The 16,327-nt window shown below is 42.6% G+C and overlaps 1 protein-coding gene across 2 annotated transcripts in view; it reads right to left on the bottom strand.

The window, feature by feature from the left end:
* Positions 1 to 15,921, bottom strand: part of PRKACB (protein kinase cAMP-activated catalytic subunit beta) — a 120,511-nt gene extending 104,590 nt beyond the window's left edge. For both annotated transcript variants that reach the window (XM_036348245.1, XM_036348248.1), the window contains exon 1: positions 15,689 to 15,921. In XM_036348245.1, coding sequence (XP_036204138.1) covers positions 15,689 to 15,734 — 46 coding nt within the window. In that variant the 5' untranslated portion in view covers positions 15,735 to 15,921. The remainder of the gene's footprint in view (positions 1 to 15,688) is intronic.
* Between the last annotated feature and the right edge of the window lie 406 nt (positions 15,922 to 16,327).

The following is a 16,327-nucleotide window of genomic DNA, read 5'->3' as shown; positions in this document are numbered from 1 at the left end:
TGTATTAATAAAAACAAAGTTTCTATCTCAAAGGATTATGAAGTCAAATCAGGTATTATATATGTAGCACTGACAACAGTGCCTAGCACATAGGAAAAGCTAAGTAACATTCTAAAAAGATGATGGGTAGGTAGACAGATCTTCTAAGAGCCCTTTGGATTCTAGAACAGTTTCAAATGCACAATTTTTAAATATATATATTTTTTATTGATTTTTACAGAGAGGAAGGGAGAGGAATAGAGAGTTAGAAACATAGATGAGAGAGAAACATTAATCAGCTACCTCCTGCATGCCCCCTACTGGGGATCAAGCCCGCAACCAAGGTACATGCTCTTGACCGGAATCGAAGCCAGGACCCTACAGTAGGTAGGCCGATGCTTTATCCACCGAGCCAAAATGGTAAGGGCTCAAATGCACAAATTTTAAAAGAAAATTATCATCTTCATGTTAGAGGAGCAATGTAACATAGTGATTATGAGTAGAGGGCCTAAAATCAGATAGACTAAGCTGTGTAACTTTGTTTAACTTTTCTAACTCTTAGTTTTTAGTTTACTCGAAAAAATGATGATAATAATAATAGTATCTACTACATAGGGTTCCTGTGAAAAATAAATAATCTGTTTTATGTAATTTTTAAAAATATATTTTCATTGATTTCAGAGAGGAAGGGAAAGGAAGAGAGGGATAGGAACATCAATGATGAGAGAGAATCATTTATTGGTTGCCTCCTGCATACCCCCTACTGGGGATGGAGCTCACAATCTGGGCATGTGCCCTGATCAAGAATTGAACAGTGACCTCCTGGTTCATAAGTCAAACTCAACCACTTAGCCACACCAGCCAAGCCAATTTATGTAATTTTTAAAGTTTTGATGGAGAACTCTAAAATTTCTCCCTGAATCTTTTTATTTTGGATGGTCCTGAGATTATGAATATAAATCATCTCCTATAATCTATAATTACTCCAGTAGATTAACTTATTATTTCTAGTTGTCCACTGACTGGCAATTCAGACTTGTTAAAAACATGTGCCCAATCTATATAAACAGTGGCTAAGGATTTCCCTTAAAACATTTATGGATCATCATCTAGGTCAGTGATTCTCAACCTTCTGGCCCTTTAAATACAGTTCCTCATGTTGTGACCCAACCATAAAATTATTTTCATTGCTACTTCATAACTGTAATGTTGCTACTGTTATGAATCGTAATGTAAATATCTGATATGCAGGATGATCTTAGGTGACCCCTGTGAAAGGGTTGTTCGACCGCCAAAGGGGTCGCGACCCACAGGTTGAGAACCGCTGATCTAGGTGCTAAGAGAAGCACATCCTATACCTAAATCTCACAGCTCAGCACTATCTCCATTTTGCAGATTAGGAAACAATTTTAAAGTAACTATATGACTGTATGAGCTTATATAAATATATTGCAACATCCATTACAATATATTATTTTCTGAATTGCAGTGTGATCCAGATACCAGGTTAATAATATTAAGTACCCAGGTCAGTCACTTCTGATCACCTAAGTAGCTAGGTTCTAAATTCTCAAAGGACAGTCAGTTAATTTATTTTAAAAAAGGGGAGGGGAGGGCCAATTCAATTCCCTTCTCAATTAGATAAATTAATATTTGCTGTTAATAAAAGCTACATTTCCACAGAGAGTAAGAATACATACCCATTTAAATACGCAGCCATGTATATTTTTAAGTTCAAGTAAAGATACTTATTTTAAACTCAAGTATATGCTCATCTGCAAGAGACTGGTAAATGACAACAGGACGGGGGCGGGGCATGTAGCAGTGCAGCGGAATGGTGTAGGCCCGTCTGTCCAGGCTGCTCTAACAACATGCCATAGGCTGGCTGGCTTATAAACTACAGAGATGTATTTCGGACAGTTCTGAAGAGGTGGGAGTTCAAGATCATGGGGCTGGCAGGTATGGGGGTGGTGAAAGCCCACTTCCTCACCGACAGTCACCTTCTCAGTGTAACCTCACATGGCGGAAGGGCAAGGGAGCTCTCAGGCCTCTTTTTTTTAAAAAAATATATTTTATTGATTTCTTACAGAGAGGAAGGGAGAGGGATAGAGAGTTAGAAACACTGACCAGCTGCCTCCTGCACACTTCCCACCGGGGATGTGCCTGCAACCAAGGTACGTGCCCTTGACCAGAATCGAACCTGGGACCCTTGAGTCTGCAGGCTGACGCTCTATCCACTGAGCCAAACCGGTTAGGGCTCAGGCCTCTTTTATAAGGACACGGATTCCCCTCAGGAAGGCAGAGTCCTCATGACTTCATCACCTCTCGGAGGCCCCACCTTCTAATACTATCACCTTGAGGGTTAGGATTTCAACACATGAATTTCAGGGAAACACAAACGTTCAAACCACAGCAGGCCTCAAATGAGAAGAATTTTTCCAAGAGGTTGCAAAGTCACAGTCTCCCTAATCCAATGTCTTCCTACCTTAAGCCTGAGACCAATCTCTCCCTAATGATGAAAAGAGATATAACTTTGACATATAAATGTCAAATAAACTATGTGCTAAGAAGAGAGGGAAAGAGGTATCCTCTGGTCAAGCAAATGGACTAACATACCCAAATAGTCACTCTATTACAGAGACAGTACCTGCCGACCGAGGAGGGAGGGCTAAACAATTCTAAAATAGGCTTGAATTTTTTTATCCATTTAACTATCCATGATTTTAGCTTCCACTATGAGCTAGGAATTGTGCCAAATTCTAGGGATTAAAACACTAAACGATGTAGATACTGTCTCTGCCCTCACAGATGACAATGTGTAGTGGGAGAAACAGCTGAGAAATCAATGTTGGTGTAAGCACTACAATTACAGATGTAAACATCTCCAAAATGGACTCAAAGCTAGTTTCTATTTCAGTAAGTTACAGTCAGAAATTCTATACTTATTTCTGTAGAAACTACTGTTTTATTTTTAGCCAAGTAATCATCTCAGGCACCTGTATATCATTGTAAATTTTATCATAAATATCTGTATGTATCTGTTCCCCAGCTTAAGAAACTAAGTCTTACTTTTATTTAAATTTATGGACAAGGGACTGTGCTTGGTACAAAGCAGGCCCTCAGTAAGTACTGATTGAGAATAATTAGATGATTGAATGACTAACAAAGAAAAGACTTCTATTTCTCTGTCATTCTATCAGTTGAACTATGGTTTATCTAGTAACCTCAAGCCTACAGCCTAAAGAGGAATTCATATTCTTCCCCAGTTCAAATATTTTTATGGCTCCTACTCATCTAGAGAGCTGAGCAAAGATTGAATGGGAGGGGCTAAATTATCAATAGAATTGGCTCCTACAAAGAAGCTAAGTAATCCTATATAGTAAAAGGCTAATATGCAAATTGTCCCCCCAGGAGTTCGACCGACCAGGAGTTTGACCAACCAGGAATTCAACTGCCCACTATGATGTGCGCTGACCACCAGGGGGCGGCATGGCATGAAGGAAGGCCCCAATCAGCCCTGATTGCCAGCCAGGCCTGGGGACCCTATCCATGCACACATTTTGTGGCCTGGGCCTCTAGTATCTGTATAAACATGTTCTCTCAAGTTTGTGGCCTACATACCACAATGGTCTGCTGATGCTATATAATCAACTACTTAAAAATACTTTCCCACCCTAGCCAGTTTGGCTCAGTGGATAAAGCATCGGCCTGCGGACCGAAGGATCCTGGGTTCGATTCCAATAAAGGGCACATGCCTCAGTTGTGAGCTCAATCCCCAGTGAGGGGTGTGCAGGAGGCAGCCAATCAATGATTCTCTCTCATCATTGATGTTTCTATCTCTCTTTCCCTCTCCCTTCCTCTCTTTGAAATATATATATACTTTCCCTACCCAGTATGTGCCGGGGTCCAACCCCAGCAGGTCCAGGGATTCCCAAAGGCGCAGACGGAGTCGGCGAAGAAGGAAGGGCACGGAGACAGTGTTCAGTTGATCATCATAGCCAGGTTCTCTTGTCAGGATCTCCAGTGAAGTTCACCAGGTTCTCCAGGTTCTCCAGTGAAGTTCTGGTTAGGAGCTCCAGCCAAGTTCTGTGTCCATGTTGTCTTGCTAGGTTCTCCAGCCAGGTTCTGTAGCCAAGTTCCCTCGCTAGGTTCTCCAGCCAGGTTCTGTCCAGGTTCTCCAGCCAGGTTCAGTCACCAGGTTCTAGTCAGGTTCTTTTGTCAATTTCTGTAGTCAGGTTCAGTCCAGGATCTTTTGCCATGTTCTCTCCAGCGAAGTTCTTCTGTCTGTAGATTCTGTGTAAGTTCTGTCTTCTAAGTTCTGTGTCCTAAGTTCTGTCTCTTGCTGTCTTGTTGCATCTGTATTTATACCAGTTGATTCAATCCTATCAATCTCTATTACAAAGGTTAGGGCGTTTCTTATCTTCATTCCAGGGAGTAAAGATTATGTAGCTTAAGCATGATTGTTTGTAGTTAAAGTGATTAATTACCCTCCTGGCACTTAGTTAAGAGGTTTTATTCCCTCCCTAACTTCAGGGGAAAATCCCTACCTGGGGAAACAACCTTTCTCAGAGAGGAGACCTTGGTTAAAACACATAGTGCCAAGAAGGTGAGCAAACATATTAAGAACAATATGCCATATATGCCAGGTCCCTTGAAACAGCAAGGATGGACCGGCTCCCGGCAAGTATGGCTCATTGGATAGAGTGTCAGCCCACAGACTAAAGGGACTGAAGGGTTGCTGGTTGGATTCTGGTCAAGGGCATGATCTTGATTGCAGGCTTGGGGCACATGCCTGTGGGAGGCAACTAATTGATATGTCTCTCTTACATGGATGTTTCTCTCTGTCTCTCCCTCTCCCTTCCATCTTCTCTAAAAAAAAAAAAAAAGATAAAAAATAATCCTTGGGTGAGGATTAAAACAAATTTTATAAAAATACTAATGTGGTATAGAAATTAAATATTTATTTTGTTACTTAAGACCCTAAAATAATGAGAGCTCAAGACAGTATCTTTAATTTTTTGGAGGACAAAGTCAAGATGGAGAATACAGATTTGCCAAAGACTTAAAGGTTTAGATTCAACAATTGCTTTATAGGAAGAGAAAAGTTTCAAAAATCATTAAAAAGTGAACATATGAATAGTAGGCAATAGGGAATAAAACATTAAACCATGAGCATAAAGCCTGTGACTTAATACCTTATTATAGTAAGTCAGATAAAGATAACATCTACATTAGAAGGCAGTCCTGTTGTCAGGTATGCTAGTGTATTATTCATCATTGTGAATGATCAATTAATGAATATTTCTTTTTATGAGTCCCAAGTTTGATTCAGAAAATCATTTGCATAGATACAGAGTATTACTGAATATAATATATGTTACAACCAAAAAGTGAACAACCAAATTATTACTGCAGGAAACATTCTATACAATGCTTCCCACAAAATTCTCATTTACTAATCTAGATCTTCCAATAGACTGTGATCTACATGGAAACAACTCTTTAGCTCCCATCCTCTGTAAATTAAAAAAATAATAATTAAATGGGTGAAATATAACAGATTAAAATATAAAACTTTATGCTACACCCCCACATCAAGGGAAAGAATTTATTATTTACATGATAGTAATAAACTTCATTAGAAAAAGGGAAGGTATATTTATTAATAGTGGTGATTCTTTTGGTAGGTGTAAAAGCTGAAGGGGTAACAAAACCTATAAAAAGAGAAAAAAACTGAATTTTTCTAGCAATTGCTAAAAATACTATCTGCATTTATAAGCATAAATGTTTTACCTTTAACATAAATGATTGCAAATCAGTTAAATATATTTATTCTCTAAGCCTAGTTCATTAATGTTTTACTGTACTTCCTTTTATTTGCTCTACAATTAGCTTTTATACATTTTGAGGACTAGCCCATGGTTCTAGTGTTTCAAATTTAGGTGAACAATCCCAGATTTTCTGTTTACACTACTGGATTTATATACTTCAGTGAACTTTCTAGATTGAAGAGTTGTGTTGTTTTTTTAGTTTATCCTCATACAATAGGCCTAACCTTTCTCTTACTCATATTAGTTACCCCTGATCTTAACTTTTTCTGGATCTGCTATAAACAAAACATCACAACTACACATTGTATGCTAAAGGTTTCACAGTAAGTAGAATGAATAAGCCAGTCAGAGAAAGACAAATATCACATAATCTCACTTATATGCGGAATCTAATGAATAAAATAAAATGACGAATAAAATAGAGCCAGAGGCATGGAAACATGGAACAGACTGATAAACTTTAGAGGGAAGAGGAGAGGAGGGGCAGGAAGAGATTAACCAAAGAACTTATATGCATTGCCCATGGACACAGACAATAGGGTGGTGAAGACCTGGGGCAGGGCAGGAACGGGTGAAGGGGGGCAATGGGGGAAAAGGGAACATTTGTAATACTCCTAACAATAAAAATAAAAAAAAAGAGTACAATGTTCTATGTTTTATTTCCAATATATTCTCCTGATGACCAACATTCAGACAGTCCCTTTATCTGTGGAATATGAGAGTACCTTCAAAGATCAACAGTTATTCATAAATTTCTTAAATCAAAATTTAGAGACTATCATTCTTTAAGTATTAAAAAATTTTCCCTAATTACCTTATATTTGCTCACACTGAGGCTCATTTACCACTTCCCTACCCGCATTATTTTGTGAGAACCTTCTATAATTTATTCCCAAATCTTATTCCTTTTAAAATGTACATTCTTTCTTTTAATAAATACACTGGAATGATCCTATATAATAAAAGGCCAGCCACCATAAGTGTAACGATCGGAACGACCAGAGACAAGAACCACCACGGCTCCTCACCAGGCTGGCCCTGCCCCCAAGCAAGCAGTTACGAGCGATCAGGCAGGCAGGCAGAGTGGTTAGGGATGATCAGGTAGGCAGACCAGCAGTTAGGGATGATCATGTAGGCAGGCAAGTGGTTAGGGGAGATCAGGTAGGCAAGCCAGCCATTAGGGGCATTCAGGTAGGCAGATGGCCCCTTGCTGGGCTGGCTCCACCCCCAAGTAAGTGGTTAGGGGTGATCAGGCAGGCAGGCAGAGTGGTTAGGGGTGATCAGGTAGGCAGACCAGTGGTTAGGGGTGATCAGGTAGGCAGGACAGTGGTTAGGGGAAATCAGGTAGGCAGATGGCCTCTTTCTGGGCTGGCCCTGCCCCCAAGGAAGCGGTTAGGGTTGATCAGGTAGGCAGACAGCCCCTTGTAGGGTTGGCCCTGCCCCCCAGCAAGCAGTTAGGGGCAATCAAGTAGGCAGACCAGTGGTTAGGGGTGATCATGTAGGCAGGCAAGTAGTTAGGGGTGATCATGTAGGCAGGCAAGTAGTTAGGGGTGATCAGGTAGGCAGGCAAGTGGTTAGGGGTGATCAGGTAGGCAGACGGCTCCTCGCAGGGCTGGCCCAGCCCCCCAGCAAAGAAAGAGGGAGGCCTAGGCCACCAGCAGTGACTCTGTGGCAGGTGTGTAGCTGGCCAGCAATCGCCCCCCAGAGAGAGGCCCAGGCCAGCCAAGCCATCACACCCCACACATGTCGGTGGCAGGGGAGGGGGGTAGCACTGCACAGATGGCAGCAGTGGCAGTGGCAGGGGTGGGGCCAGCTGCCTGAAGCCGGGGGAAGGAAAGCCCCGATAGGCCTTGATCGCAGGCCAGGCCTAGGGACCCTACCCAAGGGGTCCCGGATTGTGAGAGGGTGCAGGCCAGGCTGAGGGACCCCCCGAGTGCATGAATTTTCGTGCACCAGGCCTCTAGTTGGATTATAAAGCTGGAAGAGTTCACAGTCTCATTATCAAACCCATCTTTCTTAATTTTATATTATAGCTTGGAGACATTAAAACACTTGTCCAGAGTGAAGTAACAGAATGTATTAGGAAACAGAATTTGATTTTCTTATTTGAAGTTCATGTTCTTATTATTAAATTATATCTTAACTTTTAAAAAATATATTGTTACTGATTTCAGAGAGGAAGGGAGAGGGGGAGAGAGATAGAAACATCAATGATGAGAGAGAATCATTGATTGCTGCCTTCTGCACTCCCCTACTGGGGATCAAGCCCGAAACCCAGGCATATGCTCTGACTGGGAATTGAACCATGATTGTCTGGCTCATAGGCTGATGCTCAACCACTAAGCCACTCCAGCTGGGCTATATCTTAACTTTTTAGTATCTATTTTAAGAGAATCTTGGGGAAGAAAACTAATATTTACTTAACATAATATGTGTTTGCACTATATTTTACATGTTCTGTCCAATATTCCACATGACTCTACAATGTTCAAAAACTTACAGGATGCATACTTTAATTATAAAAGTAATATTGTATCTGACTTTACATTAATTTGTGTCTTTAAAAGTTACACTGTTCTCATCAGTGATTTGGCTTTTACTCCTTTCAAAACATAAAAGTTAAACTTTTAGTAGCTACAGTTGTTGTTTTTTTTAAATATATCTTTATTGATCTCAGGGAGGAAGGGAGCGGGAGAGAGAGACAGAAACATCAATGATGAGAGAGAATCACTGATTGGCTGCCTTCTGCATGCCCCCCCCACTGGGGATCAAGCACACAACTAGGGCATGTACCCTTGACTGGAATCGAACCTGGGACCCTTCAGTCCGCAGGCCAATGCTCTATCCACTGAGCCAAACCAGGGAGGGCAGTAGCTTATAGAAGTTATATCAGATATTATAGTTCTACTAGAGGCCTGGTGCACAAAATTCCTAGACAGGTGCAGTCCCTAGGCCTGGCCGGCAATGGAAGCATGAGCATCTGACATGGAAGGGGAGGTTCCAGCTGAGCTCTGGGCCCTGTGCAGCACATGGGCCCTCAGGCCACCACGTGCGCCCCCTGCCTGAGTCATGACGCCCAAGTCCCCACACGGAGATGCGGTGAGCGCAGCTGGATGCCGTGGGCTGGGCCACAGCATGGGCCTCGGGGCCGCCCAGTGGCACTGCATGGAAGCCGGGTGGGCAGCACGCTCTTTTCTGGCTGGCCTCATAGACAGCTTCTGTGTGAACCCACAGGGAGCCTGACCAGCCCCTGCGGTCCCGGCGGCTGCAGTCCAGCTCACCCAGAAGACAACGTGCAGGTGCAGGGCAGACTCCTCACGGGCACCTGGCACCTGAGTGCAGGGGCTTCCCAGGTGCACAAGCCCTGGTGTCCCCGGGGAGGGTAGCAAGGGGAGTGAGAGCGAGCTCGGCATACACCCTGCATTCTCAGCGCACCTCTGTCCCCATCACCCCTGGCCCCAGGTAGCCAGCAAGAGGTTGCAGCACGTTGCCAATGCCTGCCATGTTTCGCGTCGCCCCCTGGTCGTCAGCACACGTCATAGCAAATGGTTGAACACCCGGTCTCCCAGTTGAATGACTGCCTGAGGGGACAATTTGCATATTAGGCTTTTATTATATAGGACAGTTTCTAAACAGATGGTCTTAAAAGGGGGAGCAAAATGAGGATGAAATGTAGAAAAGATCCCTTGACCATCCAAGATCATCCCCACTCCCATAGCTGGGAAAATAAAATAATATCCATATATAAAACAACCAATCAGATATAATTTCTCAAAGATGCCATAGGCCCAGAGTTCAATATGCCCCTCAAACCTGCTCTTTCCCTTATATTCATTTCTGACTCCATTATAGGCATCACAACCCATCCACCAAGACACAGAAGCTAAAAACTTGGGAGTTGTTTCTAATTCCTCCTTTTCCTCACTTCCCAGATGCTATCAGTTAAGTACATTCCTTCTTTTCAAATTCCCCACATTTCAAGTCCTTTCCTGCACCCCTATCGCCAGCACCTTGATTCAGACCCTAAAAGCCCCTCATTTGAGTGAGGAAGTCTTCTAATTGATCTTCCTGCCTCCACCCCACTTGTTCCAGGGTGACTCATCGTCACATCACCATCAAAGTAATCTCTCTAAAACCCAAATTGTATGTCTCTCCCTTATTTCAAAGTCTGTAATAGCTCCATAATGTCTATGGCATAAAATTCAAACTCTTTCCATTATATGGCCTCTGTCCATATCTACAGTCTCATCTTTTATTATACAGTTTCCCCTCTTCCCTACCACTCACCCTACCCTCCATCACTCAGTCTAATGGACAGCTTGCTTCCTTTTCCCGAATATGCCATGCTGCTTCACTCCTTTGCATCTTTGCTCATTCTGTACCCCCTCTATAATCCTGGCTGCTCAATGCTCACCTCAGGGTTCACCTCCTCTTTGAAGTCCTTTTTGAACCTCACCCTCCCCACCCTCGTGTAAATGGCCATACTTTCAGTGAGTTCCCCCCTTAACTTCTATGAAAGCACTGTAACAGCCGTGTGTGTGTGTGTGTGTGTGTGTGTGTGTGTAAGTTAATTTGCTGACATGTCTGTCTCCCCTTCTGGAATACAGGCACTCTGGAGAGGTACGGTGTCTTGTTCAATCTTTATTTTCATAGCCCCCCTTATAATCTGTCATATATTGAAAGCTCAATTATCTGGAATGAATGAATGAACAAAGAAAAGAACTATATAGGATACTCTTGAAGGAATATTTTTAAAAATTAAAATACTAAAAATTATATGACACTGTCCTGGGTATATTTACCTCCCTTAAATTTCACATTTTTCTATTTAACATAATTTTTTTTCATTAAAAACTTAAGATTTATTTCCTGAGGAAATCTGGTCACATGTGTGAACTGACATTTATTATCACCGAGATATATAGATAATTTTGTAAATTATACAAAAGTTGTTTTATCAATTTAATGGGATACCAAAATGATTTGTGGTCAATCCTGACTGTGATAGGATCTTAATAGCTATCCTGGCTTACCTAGGATCTTTTCATGTACTGCTTCTGCCACTCAGCCATGGCCTCCTTGTTTTCTGAGCTGGCTTTCCCACCTCTAATTAGCCTGCTGCTGGCAAGGAAGAACAACAATCTGTCCGCATCTAAGTGGAGGACACTGACCAGGAGAATGGGAAAAATGGTTCCTGAACATGAGGTAATTTGATAAAGTCGATAAGCTGCACAAAATGCATCGCAGAATCACAAAACTGGATGAGCTCATATGTATTTATCATCCAAATCGTGTTACTGTTTGTTTTGACTTTTTAATTCTTTTTCTTATTTTTTAGCCCAAGGAAGACTATTCCTAAGTACTTCTGCTAATCCAGTGAATTGCAAGAAATATCTTCTACTGATTTTGAAAACATATGTATTACTTGATGACTGAGGGATGCAGGATGAAGTCAGGGCACCAGACCCTCTTCCTTACGCTGCTATCACTGAGAGTGTGGCTCAGCCCCAGCTTCTTCAGAAGTCAGGCTCTCAGGCTTTGAAATGGAATGACTGCATAGGCTGATCTCTAAAATCACTTATATTTCTAAAACTTTATGCTTTCATGTATCCACTGAAGTTTAAATAAGTACAATTCAAACTTTGAGAGGTATATATTTTCAAGAGTATATTTTAAAGAAAAACACAGAAGAGTTAGATATATGTGGTAAAGTTGTTCTGTTATCAAGTGTTAAGATATATCAATAACATTTCTTTGTCCACTACAGTAGGACAGCAGCAACATGTGCCTGATAACATTGCTCCAAATAAAAATTACAAACTGACCAACCCATTCGTTACATTTCAAATAATTGTCCCAATGAGAATAATTTGATAGCTTCTTTTATCACTTCACAAGATTTATTCCAACTGCCATAATGACCTTCAGTTTCCATTAATAAACTTACATAAAAAGCAGTAACAGTTAAAGCTTAGGAAAGAATTATTCTTTGGAACAATTTAAACATATTTAGATAAATATTTAAAGTTTCCATTCTGTTTTCTGTAAATATTCCAAGATTATTCCAAACTATGAGCTTCAAATTATTATTGTCCAGAGGGAGAACAGTTTGATAACTTAATAAAAGAAATACAGTAGTTCCCCCTATCCATGGGGGATACATTCTCAAGACCCCCCAATGGATGCCCAAAACTGTGGATTGTGCTGAACCTTATGTATACAATTTTTTCCCTATACGTATGTACTTATGATAAAGTTTAATTGATAAAGTAGATATAGTAAGTGCTTAACAATAGCAATAATGAAAAAATACAACAATATACTATAATAACAGTTATGTGAATGTGGTCTCTCTCTTTCAAAATATCTTACTGTACTATATTTACCCTTCTTGTGATGATGGGAGATGATACAAAGCCTATGTGATGAGATGAAGTGAGGTGAATGACAGGCATTGTGGCGTAGTTTAGGCCACAGTAACGATTACTTGAACACAAGCACTGTGATATAATAGTCAATCCAATAACCAAGAGGGCTACTAAGGGACTAACAGCAGGTAGTGAGTACACTGAACAAAGGGGATGGCTCATGTTCTGGGCAGAAGGGAGTGGGATGGTGCAGAATTCCATCATGCTACCCAGAAAGGCACAAATTTAAAACATATAAATTTTTTCTGGACGTTTCCATTTAATATTTTTGGCATACGACTAACCACAGGTAACTGAAACCTCAAAGAGCAAAACTGTGGATAAAGTAAGACCACTGTATTAGATGACAGAAGAGGTTACTATCATTATGAAAAACATAAGCACTATACAGGCCAGTACTTGCTAATAAAAATCACTGATATGATTCAATTACCAAGCACACTTTTTGTTATGCAATTAGCACATGATTTAGCTTAAATTAATACAGCTTTAAGAGGGAAAAATGACAATACGTCAGGCACAAATAATTCTTTACACTTTCCATATTCTTTATACTTTTTATTATAGTACAGTTAGTTATTACATTTGTGCAATAAAAAAGATAATAAAAGCTCTACCTCTACATTTGCTTTTTAAAATCTTCATGTCACCTTGGTTGTAGAGGACATTTTATGAATTGGACCCCAAAGGCAAGATAAGTAAAGGCAAAAATAAATGAATGGGGCTATAGCAAACTAAAAAGTTTCTGCACAGCAAAAGAAACTGACAACAAAACAAAAAGGCTAACAACTGAATGGGAGATGATATTTGCAAACAACAGCTCTGACAAGAGGTTAATATACAAAATATATAAAGAACTCATACAACTCAACACTAAACAAACAAACAATTCAATTTACAAAGTTGGCAGAGGACCCGAACAGACACCTCTCCCAAGAAGACATATAAATTACTAATAAATATATGGAAAGATGCTCAACTGCACTAGCTATTATGGAAATGCAAACCATAACTAAAATGAGATACTACCTCACACCTGTCAAAATGGCTATTAACAACAATACAGGTAATAACAGTGTTGGAGAGGTTGTGGACAAAAAGGAACCATCATTCACTGCTGGTGGGAATGTAAACTGGTACAGCCACTATGGAAAACATTATGGAAGTTCCTAAAAAAATGAAAACAGAGTTGCCATATGACCCAGCAATCTCTCTTCTGAGTATCTACCCGAAAAAACTCTAAAACATTTATTTGAAAGATATATGCACCCCTATGTTCATTGCAGCATTATTCACAGTGGCCAAGACATGGAGACAACCAGTGTCCTTTGATAGGTGATTGGATAAAGAAGATGTGGCACATATACAGTAGGGAATACTACTCAGCCATCAGAAAAAAATGAAGTACTGCCATTTGCCACAATATGGATGGACCTTGAGAATATCATGCTAAGTGAAATAAATCAGTCAAAGCTAAGAACCATAAGACTTCACTCATATGTGGGATATAGAACTTAAACTCATAGACACAGACAACAGTATGGTGGTTACCAGAGGGGAAGGGGCTGAAGAGGGAGTAAGGGGTAAAGGGGACCAAATATATGGTGAAGGAAGATGAAAGTGTGTTCATTGATAATTTGGATGATAGTACATCCAACTTTCTAGAGCTCCTGAAAATTAACACAAAACCTTATTGGTGAAACATACACCATATAATCCGATACCAATATTCATATTAAACAAAATGAACAACTAAATCTTTCCAAATCAATTTTGCTTTACTGATACAGGAAAAAAACACACACACAACTTTGTACTTCATGCTCAATTACAAAATTAGCTATTTGAAGGACAAAATATGTTACAAACATAGAAACATTAAAAAATACACAACATTAAAAAATATTCCAGTTTACACAACTGGAATAAATCATCAGGCATTCCCTCAAATGCTGAGATGTAATTTACTCAAGGTGATTTGACAAATACCTTTTGTTATTCGGTCATTCAGAATTATAAAATCTGAGATGAATCTGACAAAGGCAAATAAATATTTTTTTACACAACAACCCTGCTATAGTATATATTGTGGGGGACCAAAGTTTTGCCACCCCAAAATGTGCCTTTTGGGATATAAATTTTTAGCTGGTTTTTAAGAAACAAAGGACTCAGAAAGAACATTTGACCCTCTCCCTTTACCTGCCTACAGGAATTCAGAGAGAAAAATGTGCTTAATGGAAAAAGAGCATCACCTTAGCATCATAATATAAACTAAAAGTGTCAGGGAGAAATGCAGCAAAGCCTGTTAGACTCCTCTCTATGACCCACTGTTCCTGAGTGGCCCAACAAGAATTTGTTTAGCACGTGTTTGTTTGCTCTTTTCATCGACCTGTAAATTGCCTACTTTTTCTTTGGAATCCCAGACTCCTGATCTCTTCTCCTTGGTCCAAAGGGCTGTATAGACCTCAACTGCCCAATGTGTCTTCAGGTTTTCTATCTCGTGCTACCTCCAAATGCATATCAGCATGAATTCTGGAGATTTTCTCCTGTTGCTCTGCCTCATGTTAACTTATTAGCCCAGTTAGAAAAACTTAGAAGGTGGGAGCAAAATCATTCTTTTTTTCGCCTTCACTATATATCCTTATAGCCACACAGACATTCCATGTTCATAATTTTTGCCTGCTTGGTGTGAAGTGTGGCCTGCCTGCACTTTGAGTGCTCAGAAGAAATCCACCATATTCTGGAAGCTCTTTAGCTCCGAGTGACCTTTAAGTTTCACATGGCAGTAGCAGATTCCTGAATGTCCTAAGAAAAGGCAAGCCTGCATTGCTTTTTTCGTCTAGTGGATAAAGTTGCTGTTCAGTATTATCATATTTTCCATTCCTAATCTGAAGAGGGAGGATCTCTACAACGTAGTTTCCCACTCAGGATTAACGTCACCTGCGGGGAGCAAGCCTAGCAGCCCCTCGCCTTGTGGAAAGGCTTGGTTGCAACGGTGATGGAAGGAGAAGAGCCAATTCCGCCCACAGCACTACCTGTGGCTCCAAAGAAGGGGGTCGGGGGAGACCAGCGAAGGTTGGGATGATACAAGGGCCTTCTTTGTCCGAACCATATTTGGGGAAGTGTTTCAGAATGTGTGAATCCCCTCGCTCTAGTGAGAAGGGGGAATCGCGGGGACTTCTCCCCTCCCTCCTCCCCCCTCCTCCTCCCTCCTCCCTCCTCCCTCCTCCCTCCTCCTTCCATCCGGCCCAACGCGCGCAGCCCTCACGCCGGACCGGGGGGAAGGGAGGGAGGGGAGGAAGGCAGCTGGTCCCTAGGGTCCCCTCCAGCAGCTCCCGATAGCTGCTGCAAGGCCTGGACCATGCCCGCGGCCTCGGGGCACCGACCCGGAGGAGCGCCCGCTGCCCTCCCAGCCGCCCGGAGGGGCCCCGGCCCCGGCCCCGGACTCACCGCTCTCCACCTCGCTGCCTTTCTTGGCGGTCGCCGCGTTCCCCATGCCTGGGGCGAGGGGAAGAAGGGGTCAGGGAGGGGAATGGGGGCTGGGGCCGCCCCGCCGCTCCACGGGCAGAGGCGACTCCCACTTCTGCACGGGTCAGAGCGGCGAGCGCTCCCGGCGCGGATGCCCTGAGCACCGGCGGGAAGTCGGGGCCGGTTCCGAGCGCGGGGACCCAGCGAACTCCTCTACCCGGGCGACGGCAGCGGGAGCGGCGGCGGCGGCCCGGCTGCCACGAGCAGACACTCCCCCTTCCCCGCCCCGCCCTCCCTGCGCGCCTCCGGGCAGCCGCGCGCCCCGGCGGTCCCGGCCCCTCTCCTTTCCGCGGGCGGGCGCGCGCCCCGGATGTGACGCACCCGCCCGGGACGCGGCGGCCCGGCCGAGGGGGGTCGGCCCGGCGGAGGTGCACCTGGGTGGCCGGGACTGGCTGGCTGGCGGCCCGCCGAGGCCGGATGTCGTCGTCCGGGCTGGTGTCCCGACGAGCCGGGCGTCTCCCGTGCCCTGGAGCGGGGCCTGGAAGCCGCGCAGGGGCTGGGGTTGCTTTGTGTCCCGCATCGCCGCGGCCTCTCACTCCAAGGCCGCCTTCTTCCCGCAGC

This window comes from Myotis myotis, unplaced genomic scaffold (assembly GCF_014108235.1).
Source record: "Myotis myotis isolate mMyoMyo1 unplaced genomic scaffold, mMyoMyo1.p scaffold_m19_p_2, whole genome shotgun sequence".
In the NCBI taxonomy this organism is placed as follows: Eukaryota; Metazoa; Chordata; class Mammalia; order Chiroptera; family Vespertilionidae; genus Myotis; species Myotis myotis.
Note: the sequence above shows the minus strand (reverse complement) of the source record. Positions and strands in the feature narration are given on the sequence as shown.